Source organism: Megalops cyprinoides, chromosome 7, assembly GCF_013368585.1.
Source record: "Megalops cyprinoides isolate fMegCyp1 chromosome 7, fMegCyp1.pri, whole genome shotgun sequence".
Lineage (NCBI taxonomy): Eukaryota > Metazoa > Chordata > Actinopteri > Elopiformes > Megalopidae > Megalops > Megalops cyprinoides.
In genome coordinates, this window is record NC_050589.1 from 16,025,454 (window position 1) to 16,048,110 (window position 22,657).

General features: G+C 40.7%; 1 protein-coding gene across 3 annotated transcripts; it reads right to left on the bottom strand.

The window, feature by feature from the left end:
* Positions 1 to 1,218: 1,218 nt before the first annotated feature.
* Positions 1,219 to 21,122, bottom strand: gata2b (GATA binding protein 2b). Of its 3 annotated transcripts, none has more exons than XM_036532609.1 (6): positions 20,755 to 21,122; positions 13,460 to 13,970; positions 11,721 to 12,317; positions 6,574 to 6,719; positions 2,889 to 3,014; positions 1,219 to 2,275 (listed from the first exon to the last, which is right to left on the bottom strand). In XM_036532609.1, exons 2-6 carry the CDS (start codon positions 13,692 to 13,694, stop codon positions 1,988 to 1,990), a joined length of 1,392 nt encoding a protein of 463 aa, XP_036388502.1. In that variant the 5' UTR covers positions 13,695 to 13,970; positions 20,755 to 21,122; the 3' UTR covers positions 1,219 to 1,987. The 3 variants fall into 3 exon arrangements, with proteins under 3 accessions (XP_036388502.1, XP_036388501.1, XP_036388503.1); XM_036532608.1 differs by lacking the exon at positions 20,755 to 21,122 and adding an exon at positions 14,280 to 14,542; XM_036532610.1 differs by lacking the exon at positions 20,755 to 21,122 and having other exon boundaries at positions 13,460 to 14,083.
* Between the last annotated feature and the right edge of the window lie 1,535 nt (positions 21,123 to 22,657).

Here is a 22,657-nt window from a genome sequence, read left to right on the forward strand (position 1 = left end):
GGTAAGAATGGTGCAATGATGCGGCGGGGGGGGGGGGTTAGATATCAAATTGTAGGTGCTAAGGGGTTTGCAGAAAGTCTTAAAGGAAATGACATAATGTGCATTCAGCTCTGACTCTAGCTGTGATGTGGGGAAGTACTTGACTTGCCAGAGTAGTTGGGATGCTCATCTCAAATACCCAACTGTTGTTTAAACCCTGGTCCATTACTTATTTATTTGCTGGTCAAACACTCTTATCCCGGACAGGTTACAGAGCTGATATATATTTTTAAATTGTATCCATTTAAATAGCTTGTTATTTACAGAGGCAGATTGGATTAGATCCCTTCCTCAGTGGCATAGCAACAGTGCTTCGCTTATAGTGTCATCCTGTAGCCATCTGATAACAACTTCAGTTCCCCGGCTAAGCCACAGTGCTACCCAGGCCTCACCAGCTTTTCACCCAGTGAAGAGATTCACAGAGTTGGCCAGTGGCGTTTGAGGAGGTGTTTGCCTGAACCTCACCATATGTTCTGCTGTCCTCATCTGACCCCTGAGTGATTGCATTTGCAAGAGGTTCATAACATGGTTCCATGGTGGAATGAAACGAGATCTCAGAAGCATTGCTTTCACGTTTACAGACTCTTTATTATCAGTATGCAGTTGTTTCTAGATTGTCAGGTAAATATTTATTTCAACAAGTAGGTAGAAGCAGACTTTTTTTTTTTAGAAAAAAAAGCTGTAAAATAGACAACACAGAGGACAGTGAGATACAGGTGTCTGTGCGTGAGCTACAGCGCAGCCCCAGGGTGATGTGATGCCCAACTGTGGCAGGCCAAAACAGCCTACCGGAAAGCTCCATGTGTCACTATGAGCAACTCTGTGCCAGAGGCCTGCAGTTCATCCAAAGCTTCAGATTTCACAGAAAAGACATTCATATACAAAGCTTCTTCTGTAGTAGATTTTTATGTGGGAGACTTTAATGATGGAGCAGATATATAGTATCAAAAATTGATTTCTTTATTTTTCTTAAGAGGAAAAATGATCAGAACTCATGTTTTACAGCTCAGGGGAAAGCACCTTGGCTAATATAAGTCAGTGTTTGCTTCAATTAGTAATGGTAGAAATTATGATGATAACAATATCCATATGTTTTGAGGAAAAGAAAAAAAGCAGACTGAAAATAAATTATCAGAATTATAATAACAATAATAATAATAACAATAATGAACTGTTTTAAAATTAAGCTTTATAAACCTTTTTTGTTTGCGTATTTTTTTCATAAAGTCCTTTAAAAATAGGAGAAGTCCGTAATCAGTAATCCAGCATATATTTAACGACGTGGAGGGAATCAGTCTGTCTCTCCTGACAGATCCACCTCTTTGTATCTAAGACATTTACAATATTCACAGTTTCTACAAATGTGCCCACTCTCTCTGCTCCAGGGCCTGGTGGCAGCGGCAGTTGTGAGAGGAATGAGGGGACAGTGATGGGGTGGGGTTCGGGAGGGCGGTAAGGGTCAGTGCTTTGATGGAGGGATGACGCTACATAATGGGAGGATTGATGGGTAACTGTAACCCCTCTTCTATCTCATGGCTGCTCATCTGAGGAGGTACCAAGTGACAAAACACAAAATAAAGTCTAATTTTGCACCCTGAATTCTACAGATGGCCCTTACAGTAAGGGGAGCAAAATGACCACAGGCGTCCCCTTCCTATCACCCTCTCATCGTTATAGTACAGAAAACAAAAAATCCTCAACAAGTCTCTTTACTTTGATCGCCCCCACTTCTCTGATTCATCATTCGTCGTGCCATCTTAAAGTCCCAAGCCCTGCCCCTCTCCTCCTGACAAAAATAAAGGTTTATACTTCCCGCTCCACTCAACACACACACACACTCCTCACTCACGTATTCACACTCCTGTGAACACACGTGCTCACTCATACGCGTCATGCAAATGAAGGGGAGGCAATGAGCCGCTAGGTGGAGTGGGGGTGTGTGGGGGGCTCATCCCATGGCAGTGACCATGCTGGAGTGGTGGGGGTGGCCGAAAGAGGGGTGGATGGGAGTGGGGGTGGGCAGCATGTGTCCGGAATGGCCGAAAGGCGGCAGGTGACCCATGTGTGACATGTGACCGGCCAGGGCGGCGGCGCTGAAGGACGAGGCCTTGTCATGCATGCACTTGGAGAGCTCCTCGAAGCCGTCCCCTCCCTTCTTGCTCTTCTTGGACTTGTTGGACATCTTGCGGTTGCGGGTCTGAATCCCCTCCTTTTTCATGGTCAGTGGTCGGTTTACCTGAAGGGGTCACAGAAACAAATATGGAGATGGTCAAATACTGGTCATAAAGTAAGTGTAAAGAAAAAAAATTAAATACACACATAATACTGATTATGGCAACAGCATCATAAACATAATTTCTGATTAAGATCTCATAATGACCACCCCTAAGATTTTAAGAAATCTCTATAACATGCTAAAGAATGAGCTAAAAATAACGCTAATAGTGAGTTGCATGAGCGCGTGGTTAAATGACGCTCATGCACTGTCTCATCCGACGGTTGGGCACTTTGTTTCATCTTAAGGCAAACCCCCATGTACTTAAATACATAGCGAGGGAAGCCACGCGAAATCTGAAAAGGCTACTTTTAACCAAGCTCCGATCAGTGTAACAGACGCCGCTGCTTGAATGACATTCCCACCCTTCTATGTCTCTTGGGGATAACGCCTCCCATGAAAACAAAAAGACATAAAGAAAGAGGAAAAACGGCCAACGGGTTGTGCTTGACAGGGTAAGCAGGCTTTGCGTCCCCATCTCTCCCTCCTTGCGTTAATCAATACAAGCTGTCCGCCCCCTTGACCCATTCCACTGAATCTAGGTACAGTTCGCCGCCGGCTGCAGACTACTTACGTTGTGCAGTTTGTAGTAAAGGCCGCAGGCGTTGCACACCGGGTCGCCATTCGCATTGCGCCGCCAGAGAGTGGTTGTGGTTGTCTGGCAGTTAGCGCAGCAGGTGCCCGCTCGTCTCGCGGCGGACTGGGGACAAAATGAATTAATTTACTATACCACATGTTTCAAAATAATTTACACTTCCATATCATGTTCTAGTTTATGTATGTGAATTGTGTATAAAAGGTTCAAAAGCACACATTCAACTGAAAATGAAGCAGTAAATTAAATAAATATGAATATGTTCCGATTTGTTTCACGCATGTGTCCATGTGAGCATTTAATTTGAAATATTCGAATCGATTTTTAAAACACAATTCGATGTTGGTGATAATTTACTTTCTAGGCATTTTGAAATCATTAGGGTCTACACCACTGCTCCTTTTAAGAACTGTGACATCTGAACTCCCCCTTCCAACGCTATTAAAGGTTATATGATGTGAAATGCCGATGGCCAAAAATGAAGGTAGTGGGCTGCGTCTTTTTGTCAAAGACAGCAACCGAATAATAGCTGTAGCTTCGCGTTTCTTGAACGCAGTAGAGATAGAATCCATTTTAAACTGTATCCCAATTTTTTTTCTGGTGGCCACAATTTGTTACTCTATCTGATTACATTACTATTACAATGTGTTCATCAAAGTATTTTCTTGGTAGCCCTGTTCCCTTCACTCCTTCATTATATGAGAGTGAAATGCACTATCGGGTTATGGAATGGGGCGGGGGAGACGGTTAAGACCTCCGGTCCAGGCTATCTTTGCGTTATGTACCCATTGCCGATCCATTTTTCACACTTAATAAGAAACATTTATAAGCATGCAATTTAAGTATATCCCTACAGGCACGTATGAAAACCTATTTTCTTCAATCTTATACCCGTACTGCAACCTACAACTCCGTTAAATACTTGATTTGAAACGAGATAACGGTGAAAACAAGGGAATGGCCCGAGTTGCACAGAAGAGAAAGCAGATATAAACAACTATTATAATAAATACATGCACTACGTACTGACTTTGGCAAACAACTGGGGCAGAACATAAATCCATTTATTTTCCATTTCACCCCCGCCCCCCTTCGCGTTCTCTCAACACAAAACTGGGTCCTACAATGTTGTGCTAATCGCTTTACTGTATGCGTCGAAGTCTCGCCAGTAAGGACTATAGAAAATTCAACGCGGTTAGCTGCAGACGGAAACATGCGTGAGCCCAGCTTCCTTATCGGTCCCGGACAGATATCCGGATAGGAAACAACTGGATGGCCTTTGAACGAGCTCAGAAAACACTTGAGCTTAAAAAGTACAAAGCAGTGGCGAATGACTCCATGGAAAATAGTGATGAACTTTTCAGAACGTGAGAGGGAAATTAATTAGACCAAAAAATAAAAACTGGGACAAGACGTTCTGCTTTCTTCCACCTTTTCTGCAATAATAATAATAATAATAATAATAATAATATAGTCTACTTAAGAAGATTTTGTGTTTGCGTGTCACGACGCATTATAAATATTAATAGAAAAGTCAAACAAAAGAACTTTGGGGAAAGCTGTAACCCCAAGTCATGCTAGCCTCAAGGCACAACGACTATTATTGCTTGCTGAAATATGTATTACGTGTTCATCTTAACCTCAGCAAATCCATATATCAAATCAAGCTGTGCTACATATTACTACATATTCAAATAAGGACAACCTGGTGTAAATCTGGTGCATGCGCAGCGTTAAAACTATCGCTGAATAACGTCACTTTCACACAGTACGTGGTTGTTTGGTGCGTTCGCCACGTTTCGTAGCCTTGATTACAAAATTCGGCCTCTCTGCCCCATGGAATTAATGCGGCTGCATGCCAGACACGCAGTAAAGAGAATTTTTTTTACAGCTTGGAAGCTCTTATTGGTTCTAGTTCGAAATGTATTTTAAAGCGTGTGATTATAGTTATTACTATTAATACTTTCCACTGAGTATTTATTCCTAACTGTTTGTAATTAGAAACTGTTGACCCATCATTAATTTGGAATTAAAACAACCGAAAATACGTTTCTTTTTGTAATTTGGCACTTAAACAAATTTTGTAGTATTCCAAATTCAAGATAATTTTTACATAGCAGTTAACAATATGATGAGGTGACTTTGCATGGAAGAGGCCGTTTTAAAAATGGCCAAATCGCAAAAACACATTGCGCAATGTGTTTTTGCGATTATTTTCCCAATAAAGGGGTGGGGGAGAAATGTGGCCTTTTAAACTTAGATTTGTTGCCAGAGTAAATCAATTAGTGAGTGGTAATTACTAAATTATGCTCTGCCCCGTTCAATGGTTTGTTTACATGGTGCTGAGAAAGCAATAGCGCTGAGAAAGCTGCCTGCATGGTCCTGACAGCATTCTGACAGTACTACTGTTTGGGTTTGCCCCTATTCGCGGAAAATCATTCCCCTTACACCAAAAAAGCAGATTCAACCTAAAATAAAGCGCTTAGCTCCCAACGTTGCACCCCTCCCAAAAATAAAGCAACGGCGCATTCACGGCAGCATTATGTCCGGTGGTAAACTTTTGGTAATTTATTCCAGTGTAAAATATGTCATTACGGCTAAATGAATTGCAGTAGAAATAATAATATAATAATAATAATAATAATAATAATAATAATAATAAAATATACATCACATGTGTTCAACTAATCGATAGATATATTTTGTTTGGCATTAAAAGGTATATTGTCTAAAGATTAATTCTATCATACCTAATTGTGTACCCTCATTCTAGTTCCTTTTTGCGTTACGCGCTGATTTTTGTCTGTTTTGGAATACTCATGTCCTGTTGCTATCCCCAAGCTAAAATAAAACATCAAATAAAAAAAATATACGTTTTTCATTTCAACTAAACTATCCGAGAGAATTTCTCTTCCATATACCCTTTGCTATGTTATGCGTTATATCTTAATAAAACTATTTAAAAACAATTTTATTTGCATTTTCTATGCTTCTTATTATGCTTCGCCACAGATAATTTACATTTTCTCTGAAGGAACTGTATCTTGCTATGCCTACGTTTTGCATACTCATTTACAACGTCCCGAGGAAAACCACTGAGCACTGACTAGCCCAAGGATTCCAGAAGCTTTTTCAACTACCTTCATGTGAGGTTATTGACATTCTTTTATAAATCATGGCCAACCCGTGCACCTCTACACATTCTGCAAGTACAGGTGTGTTTATAATAATAGCAACATTGCAGTTATTATCTATTCTTTTGAGTCTTGTTATGCCTGTATCAGTGAAAAGTAAGATTGCTTCCCACAGCGCACTGATGTAGAAATAATGATAATGCAAATTCAACAAGAAAATTTTCTTATAGCAACACAGCTGTCTCTAATAGCAATAACAGTAAACCAATTGCCACGATGATAATAAAACCAGCAATAGTACTGGTATCAGTGACAGTATCAGAAGTAGCGGCAATAATGATAGCAGTAACAATACCAATAGCCGCTGTATTGTAACAGGCGTTGTATGGGATCACCGGGGTGAGTGTGAAACACAATTCCAGGAAGCTGATTGGGAAAATATAACTTTCCTAGAATTGTGTTTACGGTCCCCCCTTGTGTTCTTATTTACCCCATTTTTACGGAGGCCGGGCAGCGGTGGCCGTACTCACCAGTCTGCGTTTGGGTTTGATGAGGGGTCGGTTCTGCCCGTTCATCTTGTGGTACAGGCCGCAGGCATTGCAGAGGTAGTGTCCGGTCCCGTCCCGCCGCCACAGCGGGGTGGAGGTGGCACCGCAGTTGACGCACTCGCGCCCCTCTGAGCAGCATGCAGGTGGGAGAGAGAGACAAAGGGACATTTATAAAAATCTCCGTGGAAACACTGCAAGGTCAATGGACACAGGTACTCACACAAATGGCAGACATCGAAAGGTGGAGAGCCACGATATGGCATTTCCACTGTTCAAGTATTTCATACAAAATCATATGGAATGGTGTGTTTTTTATGGAATATGGCATGAAATATATTCTGTAACCATGCTACCCTTTTGTTATTGCTAAATTTAAGATTCAGGAACTAATTCCACTGATCCAAAATATTTACCCTTTGGTTAAATATGATTATAGATTACATAGTTAAGTGAATGGAAAACACTCCATTTGCTCAAGTATCTGTTCACAAACCACCATAGGGTGGGCGTGGATGTAGGGACAAGCTAACTGGGTGGAGGTCCTGTGGAGTCCTTCCGCATGGACAGCCACCTGTTGTCACGACGATGGCGGGACACGGAATCGAGCGGGACACGGAATCGAGCGGAACACAGAATTGCACTAAGTGCCCTGTGCAGAGGACGCTATTTCGAGAAGAGCTTCAACGGTCAAAGCTGAATCTGTAACCAAAGTTTGGTTTCCTTTTTAGAGTTGCAAGTAACATGTGTTTGGACAAGTTTATTTGCACGAGAGCGCACATCAGTATGTGTGCTTAACCATCTACAGATTTTTCAAATAACAATATCAAAAACTGCTGCCGGGTTTAGTTTATATGATTGGCTTTGTGTTGCTCTTTGCAATTTTGGTTCAGTTAGTCACTATTTCATATGTAGCTCAACACAGCCCACCCCTCTCTAACTGTATTTAATGTAATTCAACACATCTAAATTGCATAGTGTATACCCAGCTATTAATATTAAGCCAATTATGCTTTTTAATAATGTTGAGGGTGGAAGTGGGGCTGTACTCGGACACAATTCAGTTTTGAATGCTGAAGGATGACATTTTTGTTGCCCTTGCGCCTTATGCTTTGCAGATTGTTACTTCCATTTGCAACCCCCTTCAGAGCATGTTAAGCATAGGCTTATATTAAACACTTATCCTGTTAACCCTGAGGTCTTTACTGGACTGAGCCCAGACCCTGTGCTGGGTTGTATGGGCGCTGTGGTGTCTGTGAAGCCCCGTAACATGCTGTAATTGGCATCTCCCAGTGAAACCCTTGTTCACAGCCACTGTTGACCCTCAACTCTCACCAGATCTGTGTGTCATTGTGCAAGACCAATGCTGTCACTATTGGACTAGCCTATTTTATTTGAGGTATTCCTCTAGTTGGGCCCCACCCTCTACACCACCACCACCCCCACCCCCCCACACTCTCCAAACCCACCCAACCAAAAAAAAGAAGATAAGAGCAGGCTATTTTTTATATTCTACCCACTTTCTTTCTTACTAGTTGTGTTGCCTTACATTACATGGAAAGTGTTAAAGTGGTTAAATCAGTTAGCGGTGTGTCTGTGAGCATTGCACTGATTTAAATAGGCCTGTTGCTTTGGTGAATCAGGGGAATGTACACTAAAAGTGGACCATGTGAACAGAGTAAAAGAGAGAGGAAGGGAGGCTAGGGAGAGGGGATGGGGCCTAGTACAGGGTTAGTCCAACAGGAAGCAGGATGAAGGTATGTAAGGGTAGGGACTCCCAAAAATAATGTCATGTCACAGTTTTATAGAACAATCTAACAAGCTGACAGCAATTACGCTGGACCTTGCAGATGAGGAAGAAGTTTTTTTTAGCAGCAGACCAAGCTATTCTAGTGCAGCTGGGGAAACCGATGCTTCATGAATCTATCAGTGGAGGTGATCCACAGCCAAACATCTTGTTCCTGATCAAGGTTATGCTCTCTAAATGCTTAACACCTTCTGTCCATGTCTGACTTGTTGCCACAAATGCTTACATTTCTAAGCTACTAATATGAAAAATATCATTATTAATAGTACTACTAGTAGCAGAACTAGTATTGTTCTTTTCTTTATAAATATTATTATTGTATTTCTTGGATCTGCACATCTCCAGTTTTAAATGAATTTTCGACTCTCGCTGATAAAAAATCATATTTTTAATACCAGGACAATGTGTTGCACAATCATTACATCATGTCCTATTGCTTTCAGTATGTTTGAACTATACTTCCTTAATTCCAATGTAATATCAGTAATTGAATTTCGATTATGATATTATTTTAATTGGTATGATTATTTTTATGTCGAAGCTATTTTTAGTTGTAATGTTATTATTTATCAAACATCTAGACAGGCAGTTGGCAAGTGTTAAACATGATAATTACCATTATGTAACACTGTGAATACTGAGGTTTGGCTATAGGTGTGGATCCTCTTTTTGCAGCTTGGGGGCAATATCATGTTCTGCATTCTTCATAGCGAGCTTACTTCAGCATAAATGAGTGCAGTTTACAGTCCAGTAAATGAATGTGTCGGTAGAACCACGCTCGTTTCTGACGCAGGAGTAGTACTGTATGTCCCGTTGACATAATTGCTTTCCCATAAGACGAAAGCATTACCACTACGACGCTTGTTCAAAATTTATAGTATATAAAATAGACAAATCTTAAGACAAGAGGGAAAATAGTAAATATATATTCTTAACATTGATAATATGCAGATAGACTAAATATAAATATGGATTTAAAGTAGCCTTTAGATCTCATTCTGTATTTTTATGCGGGTTATAAATTGGAATTACGTGACAATTTAAAAGTATTTCAAAGTCTGATAGAAATGTAGCTATTATATACATTTTTCGCACTGCCTTAGACAATGCGTGGTGAACAATGTAATATTCTTGTAAACTTTAAATTATATTTCAGCAGATCAAAAAATATATTTGAACATCACAGCCTCTAAAATGTTCCTAAAATCCACTCTCTCCCTTTCAGCGCGACAGGCCAGGACCCTATCCTCAAAAAACAAACAGCTGGATTGTTGCCGCTGATGGCGTGTCCCGTCCCAATGGTTTGTTAGTGTTGGGGAGCGGAGCGGGGCGGGGGTGCATGTCGTGCCCTCTCCAGTTGGAGTTAGACAGGATATGGCAGGAGACGGAGCGTCGTGACTCCTGCCTTTTAAATATATAATATAGTCCACATAAAAACACCAAAGCACAAAGAGGTTCTCTAAACAACAGACGCCACGAGGGACGCATTAGTTCAGCATGCAGCTTTCACTGCTACCTCTCCTGCAAATGGAGGTCAATTATTGTGATATAACTACACAATTCATTGTAATTATAAGAAAACAACGGTACCACTGCTTTGCAAACAAGTATAAATCTGCTTGACATCCAACTGATTTGCCGAGTATTTTATGTCCACTTGTTGTCTTAGGAATAGATTCGTTTGAAAATTTTCGTTTAAGACAAAATCTATGATAATTGTGTACCTTTAAGGAAAGGGCTTTCTTCCAAAGAGAAGTAATTTCAACACAAAACAACAAAAACCATCTTCTATGTATATGTTATTTCACTCTTTATCTTTTTAGCTGTGGGTTTACTGCAGTTTCCATGTCTCGACAATATTTCACGTGTCCCCGTTTTTACGTCAGTAGTCGAAGGCTTATGTAAAATGAATAGGACCTGATGCCTGTCAGGCTAAAGTTTCATTTAGTTCTCGTTAGTCGAAAAACCGCAATCTTATACTGGCAGGTTGTGGACGCCTGTCGAGAATTCGACATCTGAGTCTGTTTGTACACAACTTTTTTCTAAGTAGCACTTGCAAACGGAGCGTGTTTACGCGTGGTGGCAAATGGAGTCGGCTTGTGACCAGAGCTGCTGAAACGAGTTCTGACAACTTGTTCTCGATAAGATAACCTAAGGAGAGAGCATTAGCCCATCTGCAACATTAGGTCCCCACCCACAGGTATCAGTGAGACTGATTCAGGGGAGATTTCAATATCTTTTGTCCTGTGATATGCAGGCACTTGTTATGTTAACTAATCAGGTTAACTAATCTCAATTATCATCGTTCAGTTAATTCATTGCAACCATTACAAATGAGCACACGAATGCAAGTTTATTACTTCAGATGACATGTTATCTACCACTAAAACGATTAAGCACTCTTGTTTATACTGTATGTTCTTATAGCCGAAAATAAGTGTGATACGTATATATCTAATCTGTATAACTATACATTTGTTCTGTAAAAATATATGTACACATATAAAATTACCCTTTAACTAATTTTTACTACTGCCGTAGTATATTTTTATTTGGACTTTGAATTTGCAACTATGATCTTAATTAAAATATCTATTGTTGTATACCTACTTTTGAAGGTAATGTAACATGTATAAAGGTAGAAAGATCTCATCATTATTCAAATCATGGTATTATTCCATTTATCATAACTGACACGACATTTCGGCATCTTTTTCTTGTGAAACCAATACACAGCAAGATCATAATTACAGCTTTGATCTTTTCTGAGAGAAATAAATAGTGGTTTGAACGCAGCCCGACGTTTATCACTTGGTAACTTTCTGAATTACTGTGATTCGAAACATGTTTTTCTTCTTTAAATATTTCTTCGTGGGTTGTTCATTTCCTACCACGCAAGGCCTTGGGTTCCTTATCTGCTCTTAGAAAGTGAAACCAGTTTTGAAAATCATTTACATAAGTCTTCTAACTCTTATTGTAGAGGCTGGGATCCTTTTCGTGTAAAAGCAACGGGAGCTGGCCTATTTAAGTCGTGAATGACACATGGATGTGTTTCTCATTTAACTGAGAATCTGATGGACAATTGAAGTACTAAATGTTATATCACTTGACATTTTGTCAGTTCAATCTGTTCACCAGGTCATGTAATTTTAAAAACCCGTAAACGCTTCCGCATAGCTATTGGACAAATGCATTAGTATTAGTATTAGTATTAATCGTGGGCACCACACATGACACTGTCTGGAATATTTGTGTATGTCGCTAAAAATATTTAATTTCACATGGCTGATCCATTACTACAAATAGTCGATAATTATAAACTCACCAGAACACGAGCGGGCTTTGCTTTTGCACTTTGGAGTGAAGCTGGACGACGATCCACCCAGCAGGCTACTCGGGTGGAATAGGCTGCTACCGTAGTCGTGTGTCGGGAGCGAGTATGTAGGGTAGGTCGGGATAGGGTGATGCGTCGAGGGGGTTTGGGCGCTCATTGAAGCCAGGCTGCTCCGGAGTGGACTGGACCCTTCCATCTTCATTCCGTCTGCAAGCGACACTTGGTACTTGATGGACTCTTTTTCGTCCATTCTGGTTGAAGATGAGGAAGGGGACGCAGCCCCGGGGTCTGGCGACACATCCTTGGGAGGGGTAGGTGGGAAGCTGTAGAGGTGCGGGCTGGAGTGGGAGGCAGGGGTGAGCGAAGACGCCGAGGCAGTACTTGAAGTACTGCTGCAGGAATATACGGCGGACAAACCGCCCGGACCTCCTGAGCCGGCAGGGTGCAGCCCGGGCTTGCTGAAGTGGCTAACCGCCCATGCGTTGGGGTGGTGGGCCGCGGAAAGAGCTGCCTTGCCGCTGTCGAGCCACGGGATGCCTGGGCTGTGGATAAGGTGCGGTCGGCAGACCTGACCCCCCGTGAGGCGAGCTGGAAAAAAGTCAGTAATTCATTTACTTGCGCTCAATGAAAACCAAAGACACAACGCAGACAATGTTAGTAAGGAATCATTTATAATCTTGGAAGAATCAGACGCAATATACTTTTCTCACCTGTAGCAGATGTGCAATACAATCCTGTCATTGAACAAAAATGTGACCCCCTAACTGTGAGGATTATAAAGCAGACAGAGGTAATCCCAGTACTAGCTCGTAAAATAATTGCTTTAAAACAACTAGCTATTCTGTTATAATACTTCCATACCTAAGCGTATTCCCCGATTAGTAAATGTATTGCTTTCTCCATGAGTACTCTGCTTGAGACGAAATCGTTTTACTCATTTAATTTCTTTTGAATCTATGAAAATATAAAGAAAATAAGTGAGGAAAAATCTTTCGATTACACCCAGAGGTCTTAAGATAATTCAGGAGCCTGTTGCCATTGGGGTTATTGTACCAGTTCCTCGCACAGCTTCGACACAAATACTGGGAACAATATTTGCGATTTTCGTTTTGATTTCATATCCGGGAAGTGCCTCGCTCTCTCCTTTTATTTTTCTTCCCCCTGAAAGCCCCTGCCCCAGTAGAGAATGGTTAAATGACTTGAACTTCCTTTTTTCCGCACGTCGTTTTTTGCTTTTCAATAACTTCTGTTGGTTGAGAGTTTGCGTAACTTATTTGTGACAAACAGAACGCCCCGACCTATACAATTATTTGTTTCTTTAAACAACTATGCTTTATCCTAAACTACTGATTTCAAGTGGCCTAATGATGGTATTACCGAGGTTACAATTTCTCGAAAGAAAAATCGTAATTTAAGCTTTGACGTGACTGTAACCCAACACAAGAGAGAGTTGATTTCGTGTTACTGTTTTTAAAAAGCACTGGCTGACGAGTCTCGCTCGCTGAACAAAACATCGAACCGACTTGCAGCATAAACCATATCTCTCTTTAACCAGGGTTTACAATTTACATCGAGGTTTTTAGTTAGCAAGTCTTCACCATCAGTTCTTCGTAGTAGAGAAAAATAAGTAAACAAGATCTCATATATATGTGCGGTAATTAAAAATAACAGAAGCAGTTGAAACGTAATTATATTTTTTCAACTTTTACTAGTAGCGGTATGTATCTTACCGTGCGCTTGGCTGTAAGAAACTCTGGCCCGAGCGTGTGCTGGGTTATGGTAGTAGGGGTTTCCCTGCGAATCCAGGTGGTTAAAGAAAACGTCGACTTCATCCGGCGGCAGCAGCTGTGTCGTGGACTCCATGTAGTTATGTGTCAGGCCAGGGTGGTGCGAGTCCGGGTGCTGACCGCTCAGTACAGCATGGTGATGCGCCATCCACCTTGTTTGATCCGCTGCTACATCCATTTTAAAAAATTCACTCCTTGATTGATTAGGATTTGTAGAACAGAAGTGCCCCCCGAGGGAGCGTACTGTGTTTGGTCCCCGTGTGTTTTTTGCTCTTGTTTCCTTTTGGAATTCCTATCCTTCTGGTCGAAAAAAAATGTTTTACTGTCCAAAAGTAATACAAGACATTTAATTTTTTAAAAAAATTAGATAACGGTGTGCCTCTAACTCGGTCTCACAAAGCTGAAGTCTCGAGCTCTCTCAGACAGGTATCGGGCTGTGTTTGGCATTGGACACCTGTAAGACAAGCAAGCAAGGAGGTTAATATTTCACACATGCACTTCGCGAACCACGGTGTTGTTGTGTGCTGATGGTTGTGCCTCTAAAACAAACTGCGTGGTTTCTGCTCCTTTTTAGCTGTGTTTTGTAAGTGATGCACACAGAAGATGCAACATACGATAAGGAACGCAAGCTGTCGCCACCCCTTCAGAGCAACCTGGACGGCATTACGGCCTTTGCACATCACACGCACCAGTTAAAACATCAAATAAAAAAACGACTAAATTACACTTCCTCGAGAACACATTTCGTAAAAACGGTACTTACAGTTTTAGAACCAGAAACGCCTATTCACAGTCCCCTTGTCTCATCGAAGACTTATTTTATTCCGTTTCACAGATCCGCCGGGAGGGTGTTCCAGTCCGGTGTCGCGATTTGACACTCGCAAATTTTGTGCGGTGTTTGCGCAACTGTAATGGGCTGCTTATTTAATTTTCTTTCAGTTTTACGCGGTGCTGTCGGCCGACTAAGCCACTACTCACTGGAGAGGCCTTTTAGCGACATGCAGCTGTATAAACTGTCAGAGCTGGCGCCAGTGAATTCCATATCATGCGCGCAGGGGCGGGGTTCAGCAGTGAACTCCCGCCAGCCAATAGACATTCGCCCCTGCCGCGGTGGGCTGTTCTATCCGCGGAATACCCTCGCTCTGCAATTTCCATCCCAAACTCAGACAGCGTCGCTCTCTTTGCTGTACAGGTCTCAAGACATATTAATCAGCACAGTAATTTATTGAGATCTTTGTTGCGGCCCGAATCAACGGGACAATTGCCCACTGATAATGACTTATTCTCACACAAACCCAAAGAGACGGACACCAGAAAAGACGGCATTCGTTTGATATCACAATTCCATGAAAGCATTGCATCAGCGCAAATGAACAAGATCGAAAATTTACTTTGCCTAACTATATGTGTAAATTCAAACCAAATGTATAAAATCAGTTCAAATATTAGTTTAATACTACACTCTAAACACATACAACTGGCAGGAATATTTGTTTCTCCATTATGTTCAATATAGAATTTCATGTTTCAGCATGACACAATCTAGATTATTTGATTTGGCGGTCTAATGCAGATTAATTAAAAGCCTCCGTGTAATAGAAAATGTGGTTTCAAATATTAGATCTTCAAACCAGCACAAACGTATTGTTACTTTTAATATGTACATGTGAAGCTACTCACTCAGCCAGCGAAGAGGTTTCGACATCTAAAGTGCAGTGCCATTATTGGCTAAATGTCCTCATGTAATAGTCACAACAGCCTTTTTAAAGATAAGTAAATAGAAAAATAAATAATAGAATACATTTGTGTGTGTTAATCAGAGAGATCAGACCCCACTTTACATCTCAATAGCCTTTTCTCTTTCTTGTCAGTCAAAGACAGGGCGTGAGGGCTTACCTACAAAAGCCAATTGGTAGTCATTTACGGTGGTTTGCTCATTTTCGCTCACAATTATGTGTTGCCAAAACAAGCGGACCGTCTTGCCACAGCCAGAAAGACACAGTGTCGCCAATTACCCTGATTAGCAATTAGCGCAAGGGACCATGCTGCCTCAAATATGTCAGAACAACATCAAGCCAAGACACTGAGTGGACACAGACGTTAAAAGGAATATATATTCCCTTTAACTATATACATATAGATATATTCCTGCAATGACAAGTGTATACATGCGAAAAAAGCCCCAACCCTCTGCATGGGATAGTGTTCAAAACGTTTTCAAAATACAAATACACTGTGCACCTACCCCTCTCGTTCTGCTGTAATATTGCCGACAATATTCCACGTGTGCTCTTCTCAATTGCTTTTTAACACCTATCGCCACTCACTGGCCGCGAGACTACTTGCAGCAACACTTCATGAGAGTAAATTATTCAGTGAACCTGCTTGTCTAGTATGTTACCATCTGCTAGGTTGAATGTCGCAGCAAACCGCAGGATAAACTCGCTGGCCGGGGCGTTCCGGCTTAGCCGCCCAGGTCAGTGACACTCCCCGCTGCAGCCCCCATCACTTTCACTGAGGTGTTAATGAACAAATAAATAACTGTGACGAGAATCATTCCACGGGAATCAATGTAATGTGAGACTGAAATAAGAATAGGCCTAACCTAAGACAATGAGGACTATATCACATCACGTAAAATACGTTAGAAGTAGCCTACCACATTTTGAACAACATTCTAACAGTCAATACGTGTTACAGAAAATCATTGGGATGAGGGTCTCAAAAGTAAGCGTGTGTGTGTGTGTGTGTCGGTGCAGTTTATGGTGGGGAATTTAAAAAGGATTGACAGGCAATAATTGGGGGGAGCTCGGGGCCCTGACCGGCCGAGTAGCCGCCACTCTGACGCCGGACCCTGACGTCAGCGCATCACGGAGAAGAAAAAAATATAATCAGGAAATGAACTTTTAATAATACAAAACGAGAGCGAAAGACAGAGGGGGAAGGAGAAGATCTATTTACGTCCCGACGGACGGATTCTAAGAATACAGATTCATAAACGTCCAGTCCAGGGATTCAACGGATCATATATATGTATATATATATATATATATATATATATATATATATATATATATATATACACACACACACTGTTTTATAGCTGGTGACCCCAGCTATAATCAAATGTGTTATATATGTACATGACAATCCGTTGGGTGTGCAACCTGTGTTTGTGTATGGTGAAACGGCAAAACCTTAAATTTCCAAAATAAACAAATTAAACTTATTTTGTATATGTAGGTTCACTAACTGTATTGCAATTGGCTAATTATATCTAATAGATCATTAGCTCGTTAACTGTAAATTAACTCGTCATTTTTTTTACTATCCCAGCTGTAATTTTTAGTAGGTCGAAGTCATTCAGATGTTAGAGTTCAGAGTCATTCAGAGCTACAGTTATTAGGAGAGTGAATACTGAATCGCAAATATATATATATATATATATATATATATATACACACACACACCCACAATTTGTTTCAGAAGGCCATAATATACAATGTGGCCTTCTAATGTGCTCTTCTCTACCTCTTTCTTATTGTTTGATGGTAATCTCCCTCACTGTCCGTGTTTAAAGGAAAACTGTATCTACAAATTTATGGCTTAGGAGATATGAACAAAATTATGTTTATGCAACCGATTACGGCAGTGATTGACTAGTAGGAAGGAATGTCAGCACTCACTGCTGCCCTTATGCATGGATTTGCAGTTGCATCCTGAAACCAAAACACACTGACATCCTGACCTCCCAGGCCTTATGTCCTAAAACCACAAAACACTGATAGCTCGATGCTGGTGCTCCTGAGGACATCCAGGATGAAGATATCAGGGTACTCTGGCCCTGAAGTGTTGTCAAGTTTTGTTTTTTTTTTTTTTCTCCATTCAAGCAAATAGGCTGATTCAACCCATCATCATTGGTACTTATCACTCGCACCTCCCCCTTCTAGGAGAGCTGGAAACCGATCTGTATTGCAGTCTTGCTGGACCAGGCCTGAGTGGCCTTACTACTGCTGCACCCTGAAGCCATTATATCCTCCATTTTCAACTGATGTCTGATGGAGCACTGTACACTGGGACACTGGGACTGAACAGCTGGATGCAGATGTCTTGGGTAAGTTTACTGTGTCAAATATTATACAGGATCTGGGCCAGACACATGAGATTGTGACCTGGAAAGAGTTCAGATATCCCACATGTCCCATTACTATTGAACTGGTCTAATATGTGAATAAATTTGCCTATCCATAGTTGTGAAAAAGAGCCAATGGCTAGCGTTTTTTCCTCTTTCTGTCCTGTCCTGATGCTGGCAAATGCGCTTTTTTAAGAAGTGGTGAATAGTTTTGAAGTTGTATGAAATGTTTCGATGCTATCGCTAGTTATTACTTCTAGCTCAAAACATAATGTTCTTAAAACAATTATGTGCAGGGATACTCTGATTGACAAAGTGACATTCATGGCAGCGGTAATCATTCAAATGATTAACAAGTGTCGCGACATGGATTAGTGTTCTTAACCTGTTTGTTCCCACCGCGCATGATCGCCTTCCATTGTCCAACGGGGTGAGGACCAGGGTAGGGCGGGTGTGGAATAAGCAGGCTTCTCCCGATCTCGCAGAGAAAGAGAGTGACACAAACCAGCTGCGGCAGTATTGTACTGCTCACGGATAATTAGATTGTGGCAAAGCATAGGAGCCTGAAACTAGCAGAGAACAGTCACAAGTCCGGCCCGAGGGAAAACTGATTCAGGAGAAAGGGGACCTTGAATCCTTCGTCTGAAAGTGGATTAGCATTCAGGCTCAAGACAGTAGGCTACCTGGATGTTCTTGTCTGAAGTAATTATTATCGTGAAAAGTATTGGTCACTACGACGATGGGGTTGAAAGAAAGCATTAAAAGAAATGGCTATTTGAAATAAGCCGGTAATAATCTGATGGCTGGTGGCATCTTTTTGGAGACGGTGAACAACATGTCCTACCTTAATGACAACTTTTTGTTTATAGTTTCCGCGTATCTGGTGCGAAGATTGATGCTCAAATTGTGGTTGAAAAGCGACAACGAAACTTTAATAGTTTCAGGTGTGGACAAACTTTTTATTACTTGGAACTGAAGCACCGTATTCTTCGGACTTTCTTTCAACCCGTTAATTTGTCAATTGTTATTGTATTATTCTACCCAAAATTTAATGTCGCTGAAACAGTCTACAGTACTTTAACGTATACTGCACATTAAGAGTGTAATGACATTTACCCAGAACTCATTGTTTACATCTCTGAAGTCTTCAGTTTTCACTTTCAGCGCACAGTAGCGCTTACAGCCCTCAAGTTAATATCAAAGTTGAATATTACATCATTTGTAGTAATTGTAGTGATGTTGTAATGATACACATTTTTGTACATATACAGTACATGTTTGTAATCAAGCAGTAACACATCTACACAGATAATGTAATACTGCAAAAGGAAAATTCTATTAAATGTATAGAAATGCAGTAATAATCGCAAAATTAAATGCACTTCAACAATACATTCTTAACTTTATCCTTGTCATTTGGTATGTTTTATTCTTATCAAACTTATGCCCTGTGAGAGTTTTTTTTTTTTTTTTTTGACACGGTCAGATCATGTCAAAACATGAATTCTGACTTACGACAAAGCCGCTCCAGAATGGATCAGACCAACTATAAATAAACAGTCGACCAGAGGAGAATGAAAATAACAACAATAAATCAACAACACTGAATGCCGAGACCAGTCTGTTTTTCATTTGATGAAAAAGATAAGGAATAATGCAAGAATACTGAGAACATTTTCTCGGCTTGTAGAGAAGCGTCGCAAACATTTGTATGTATTTATTTAGAGTTTACGATATTTTATCTTCATTTAGAAAGATCTAATATCGAATCTTGCGACTACATATTTAAAACAACGAAGCAAATACGTTACAATGCGAACCATGTCCATAACAATTTTTGCAATACCATTTAGTGACAATGACATTGCCATAATTTGATGTCAAGGTGTTACGCGGCGGGTTGAGAAATTTGCTGCCGTTTCGACAGCAAGCAGAAGCGGTTTTCCACAGTCATCATACGCTTGATTTGCCCGTTAGTGGATAAAGCTATCCCCCGAGCTTTTGTTCACTGGTCGAGCGAAATAAATTCCAAAACTAGCCGGCAACAGCACATTACAACAACTGCTACTACTACGTTTGATGATACTACTACTACTACTAATAATAATAATGATAATAACAACAACAACAACAATAATAATAATAATAATAATAATAATAATAATAATAATAATAATAATAATAATAACAATAGGCCTAATAATAATAATAGTGTGCAAATACTATCAATAACAATTTCAGTCTTTAAAAAAGCTTTATATGCCCCGGGCCACTGTGAAGACAATATTGAACCCAGTATGACAAATACGAAAAACACACATAAGCTCAACTAGACAATTGGGACTTTTCGCTTTTTAACGTCTCTGCCACCGTACCACACAGGTATTGCGCTCTTGTAATGCCTGTTCCAGTTACTTGACCGTGATTTGGGGTGTTGCGGCCACACAAATTCACTGACGCAAAAGGCCAGAATCCCCGGGTAGTGCAGGTTCCACGATTTGTACCCCGTGCATTCCATGTAAAGGTTTGCACAGTGTCGTAAATGGGAGACCAGTGATTCTTCCCTCTTACTCCTAACGTAACTCTGTATACTAAACACAACATTTGTAAACATTATACAAAAAATTATACAAAGCAATGTGCCTTTTTTGTAACTTACCATTTTTGTTGTATAATCAAATACCGTAAACGTGATTTGTTTTAAGAATGAACTCCCCAGGTATGTTTGTAAACTCACAGAAATACCCAAATATAGAAATATTTTCGGTTATAGTTGTATTTGCTAAAACAGTCAGCCTCTCGTATTTATTTAATCCATTTATTTAATCCATGTATGCTCTTTTTATATATAAACGAGTAACAGGAAGTAAGCTCCTCTTTAATCCATGCAAATACATACCTCGTTGTCTTTTTATTTATTTTCTGACATTATATTAATATACACATTTGAGTAAAGTTCCAAATGAAGCCATAAGAAATAGAACTGTACTGCTTAAAATGCAAACTTAAAACTTTAAAGTTAAACACAGTTCATATAAATAAAGATGGATGCTTGTCATAACGGTATACAATGCTATTAAATCAAAGCAAGTGAAATTTTTCTTACCAGACCCGTAGACGGCCAATGCGTATTTCAATAACTATTTCCCACTTGCTTGATTTAATTGCGCACCAGCGTACCGCTGCTGTACAGTCTGAAAAGAGTAGGGGAGAGCGAAATCATCAGAGGGGAGCGATGACTCGGTTCTGAAAAGAAAATTGGTGTTTGCTACGGCTCTGTGGTAGTTCGTCAGCGTCCAGTTTTCAAGCGCATCAGTCAAGATCATCCGCGTTTGGCTCTCAGTAGCAACAGAGTTACAACCAGGACTCAAAGAGTCAGGGTGGCTCCGTCTTCAGATTAAGCCAGCGAATTGAACCTCCTCCTCCCTTTTAATTCTCCGTCTCGTCTCTCTCTCTCTCCGTCTCCAGGTCTGCCTCTCACGAGCTTTCTCTCTCTCCCTTTCCCTCCCTTTCAAAACACCGAGTGAAACTTCCCCTTTTTTCAGGTATTCAAAAGTAGATCAACGTAACACTGCGTCAAATTACAGTTGCCCCCCACTCTCCGTCTTCCGGGTCGGAGTGTCTACGAGCTGGAAGCTGGAGAACGTCCTGGGAACAATCAAGCTACCAGCGTGACTCCCCGTCATGATTTGTCCGGCAACGCTCCAGAGCACTGATAGGATTGTCCCACTTGCATCAGAATTCACATGTTGTAAGAATTCGAAGGAGTAGTAAAAACTAAAGATGTGCCTCATATATCAGTACTGATCTGTACAGGGGTAGAGTAATTTAATGTAATGCGTAATGTGAGTGTAACGGTATCCGTGTACACTGAACGGTGAATAGGCTGTAGGGAGTTGCTGCGTTGCCAGTTGTCATGTGCGCCTACATATCTTAAGTGGTGACATCCCCATCATCTTTTCCTTTAAAATACTAAGTGACAAACGTGACAAATGTATCTACAATGGCGCAACTAAGACAGTTTTAAATAGAAGAAATATGAAGACATTTAAGTAGAAACTCATGAGAACGCTGCGGCCTTGCTGGGCACTATAACCAACAGAATGTCTGTGGTCATGCTTGACAACACGTTGTCAATGGAAGCAGAGGGATCATACCTCCACCGACAAAACCTTAACAATAGGGAAACGTTGCTTGTGCTTCATTTAGTAAGATTGTTCATGGATTTTCTCAGTTCCACACACAAGACTGATAGATACTACTCTCTGCATTTGGACGCAAACGATTATTGTTTTTGTCCCTGAGGCTGTGAGAGAAAGTATAAATAGTGTAAGTATTATTGCATGACATCACTATTTACTGTGATATCATTAAAATCTATAACAGTTTTCATCAGATTTCAGTAAGGCCTAAACCTTTATCGGTTTTAGGGCAGTGTTGGTAATATTAGTATTCAGTCCAATGGCAATGAGGCCTACTTGGTCAAGCCTTTAAATTAATATCAAATGATGTGAAAAAATAACGAAATTCAGTCAGACATCAACATCCACAAAAACATAATATATGCTTAAATTCCTCACTCACATTTAAAGGCATGAGGGTCAACCTGTTAAATTAGGGCATTAATCAGTGTGGGGAGATGAGGCAGAGCTGTTTACCTTGGTGCAATAACCGCTAAATATATACTATTGCCAAAAGTTAAGTGGCGCATTCTTTTAAAGAAGAGCTATGACACAGAGCATATATTTGCAATGAAGACATTATTTTGCAGTCTTCAGAATTATGTAAGCCTTTTACTTTTTAAAAAGGCTGGTCTCCTCAATTTCCCCCCCTCTCTCTCTCTCTCGCTCTCTCTCTCTCTCTCTCTCTCTCACACACACACACACACACACAAATGCGCGAACGATACTTTAAAAAACATGCAAAGCCCTTGCAAATCTCCTGCACGAGACCGAGGCTCGTGTGCACCCGCTGCAGCTGGGCAGGTGCAAGAGCTCTTCGGATGGGGC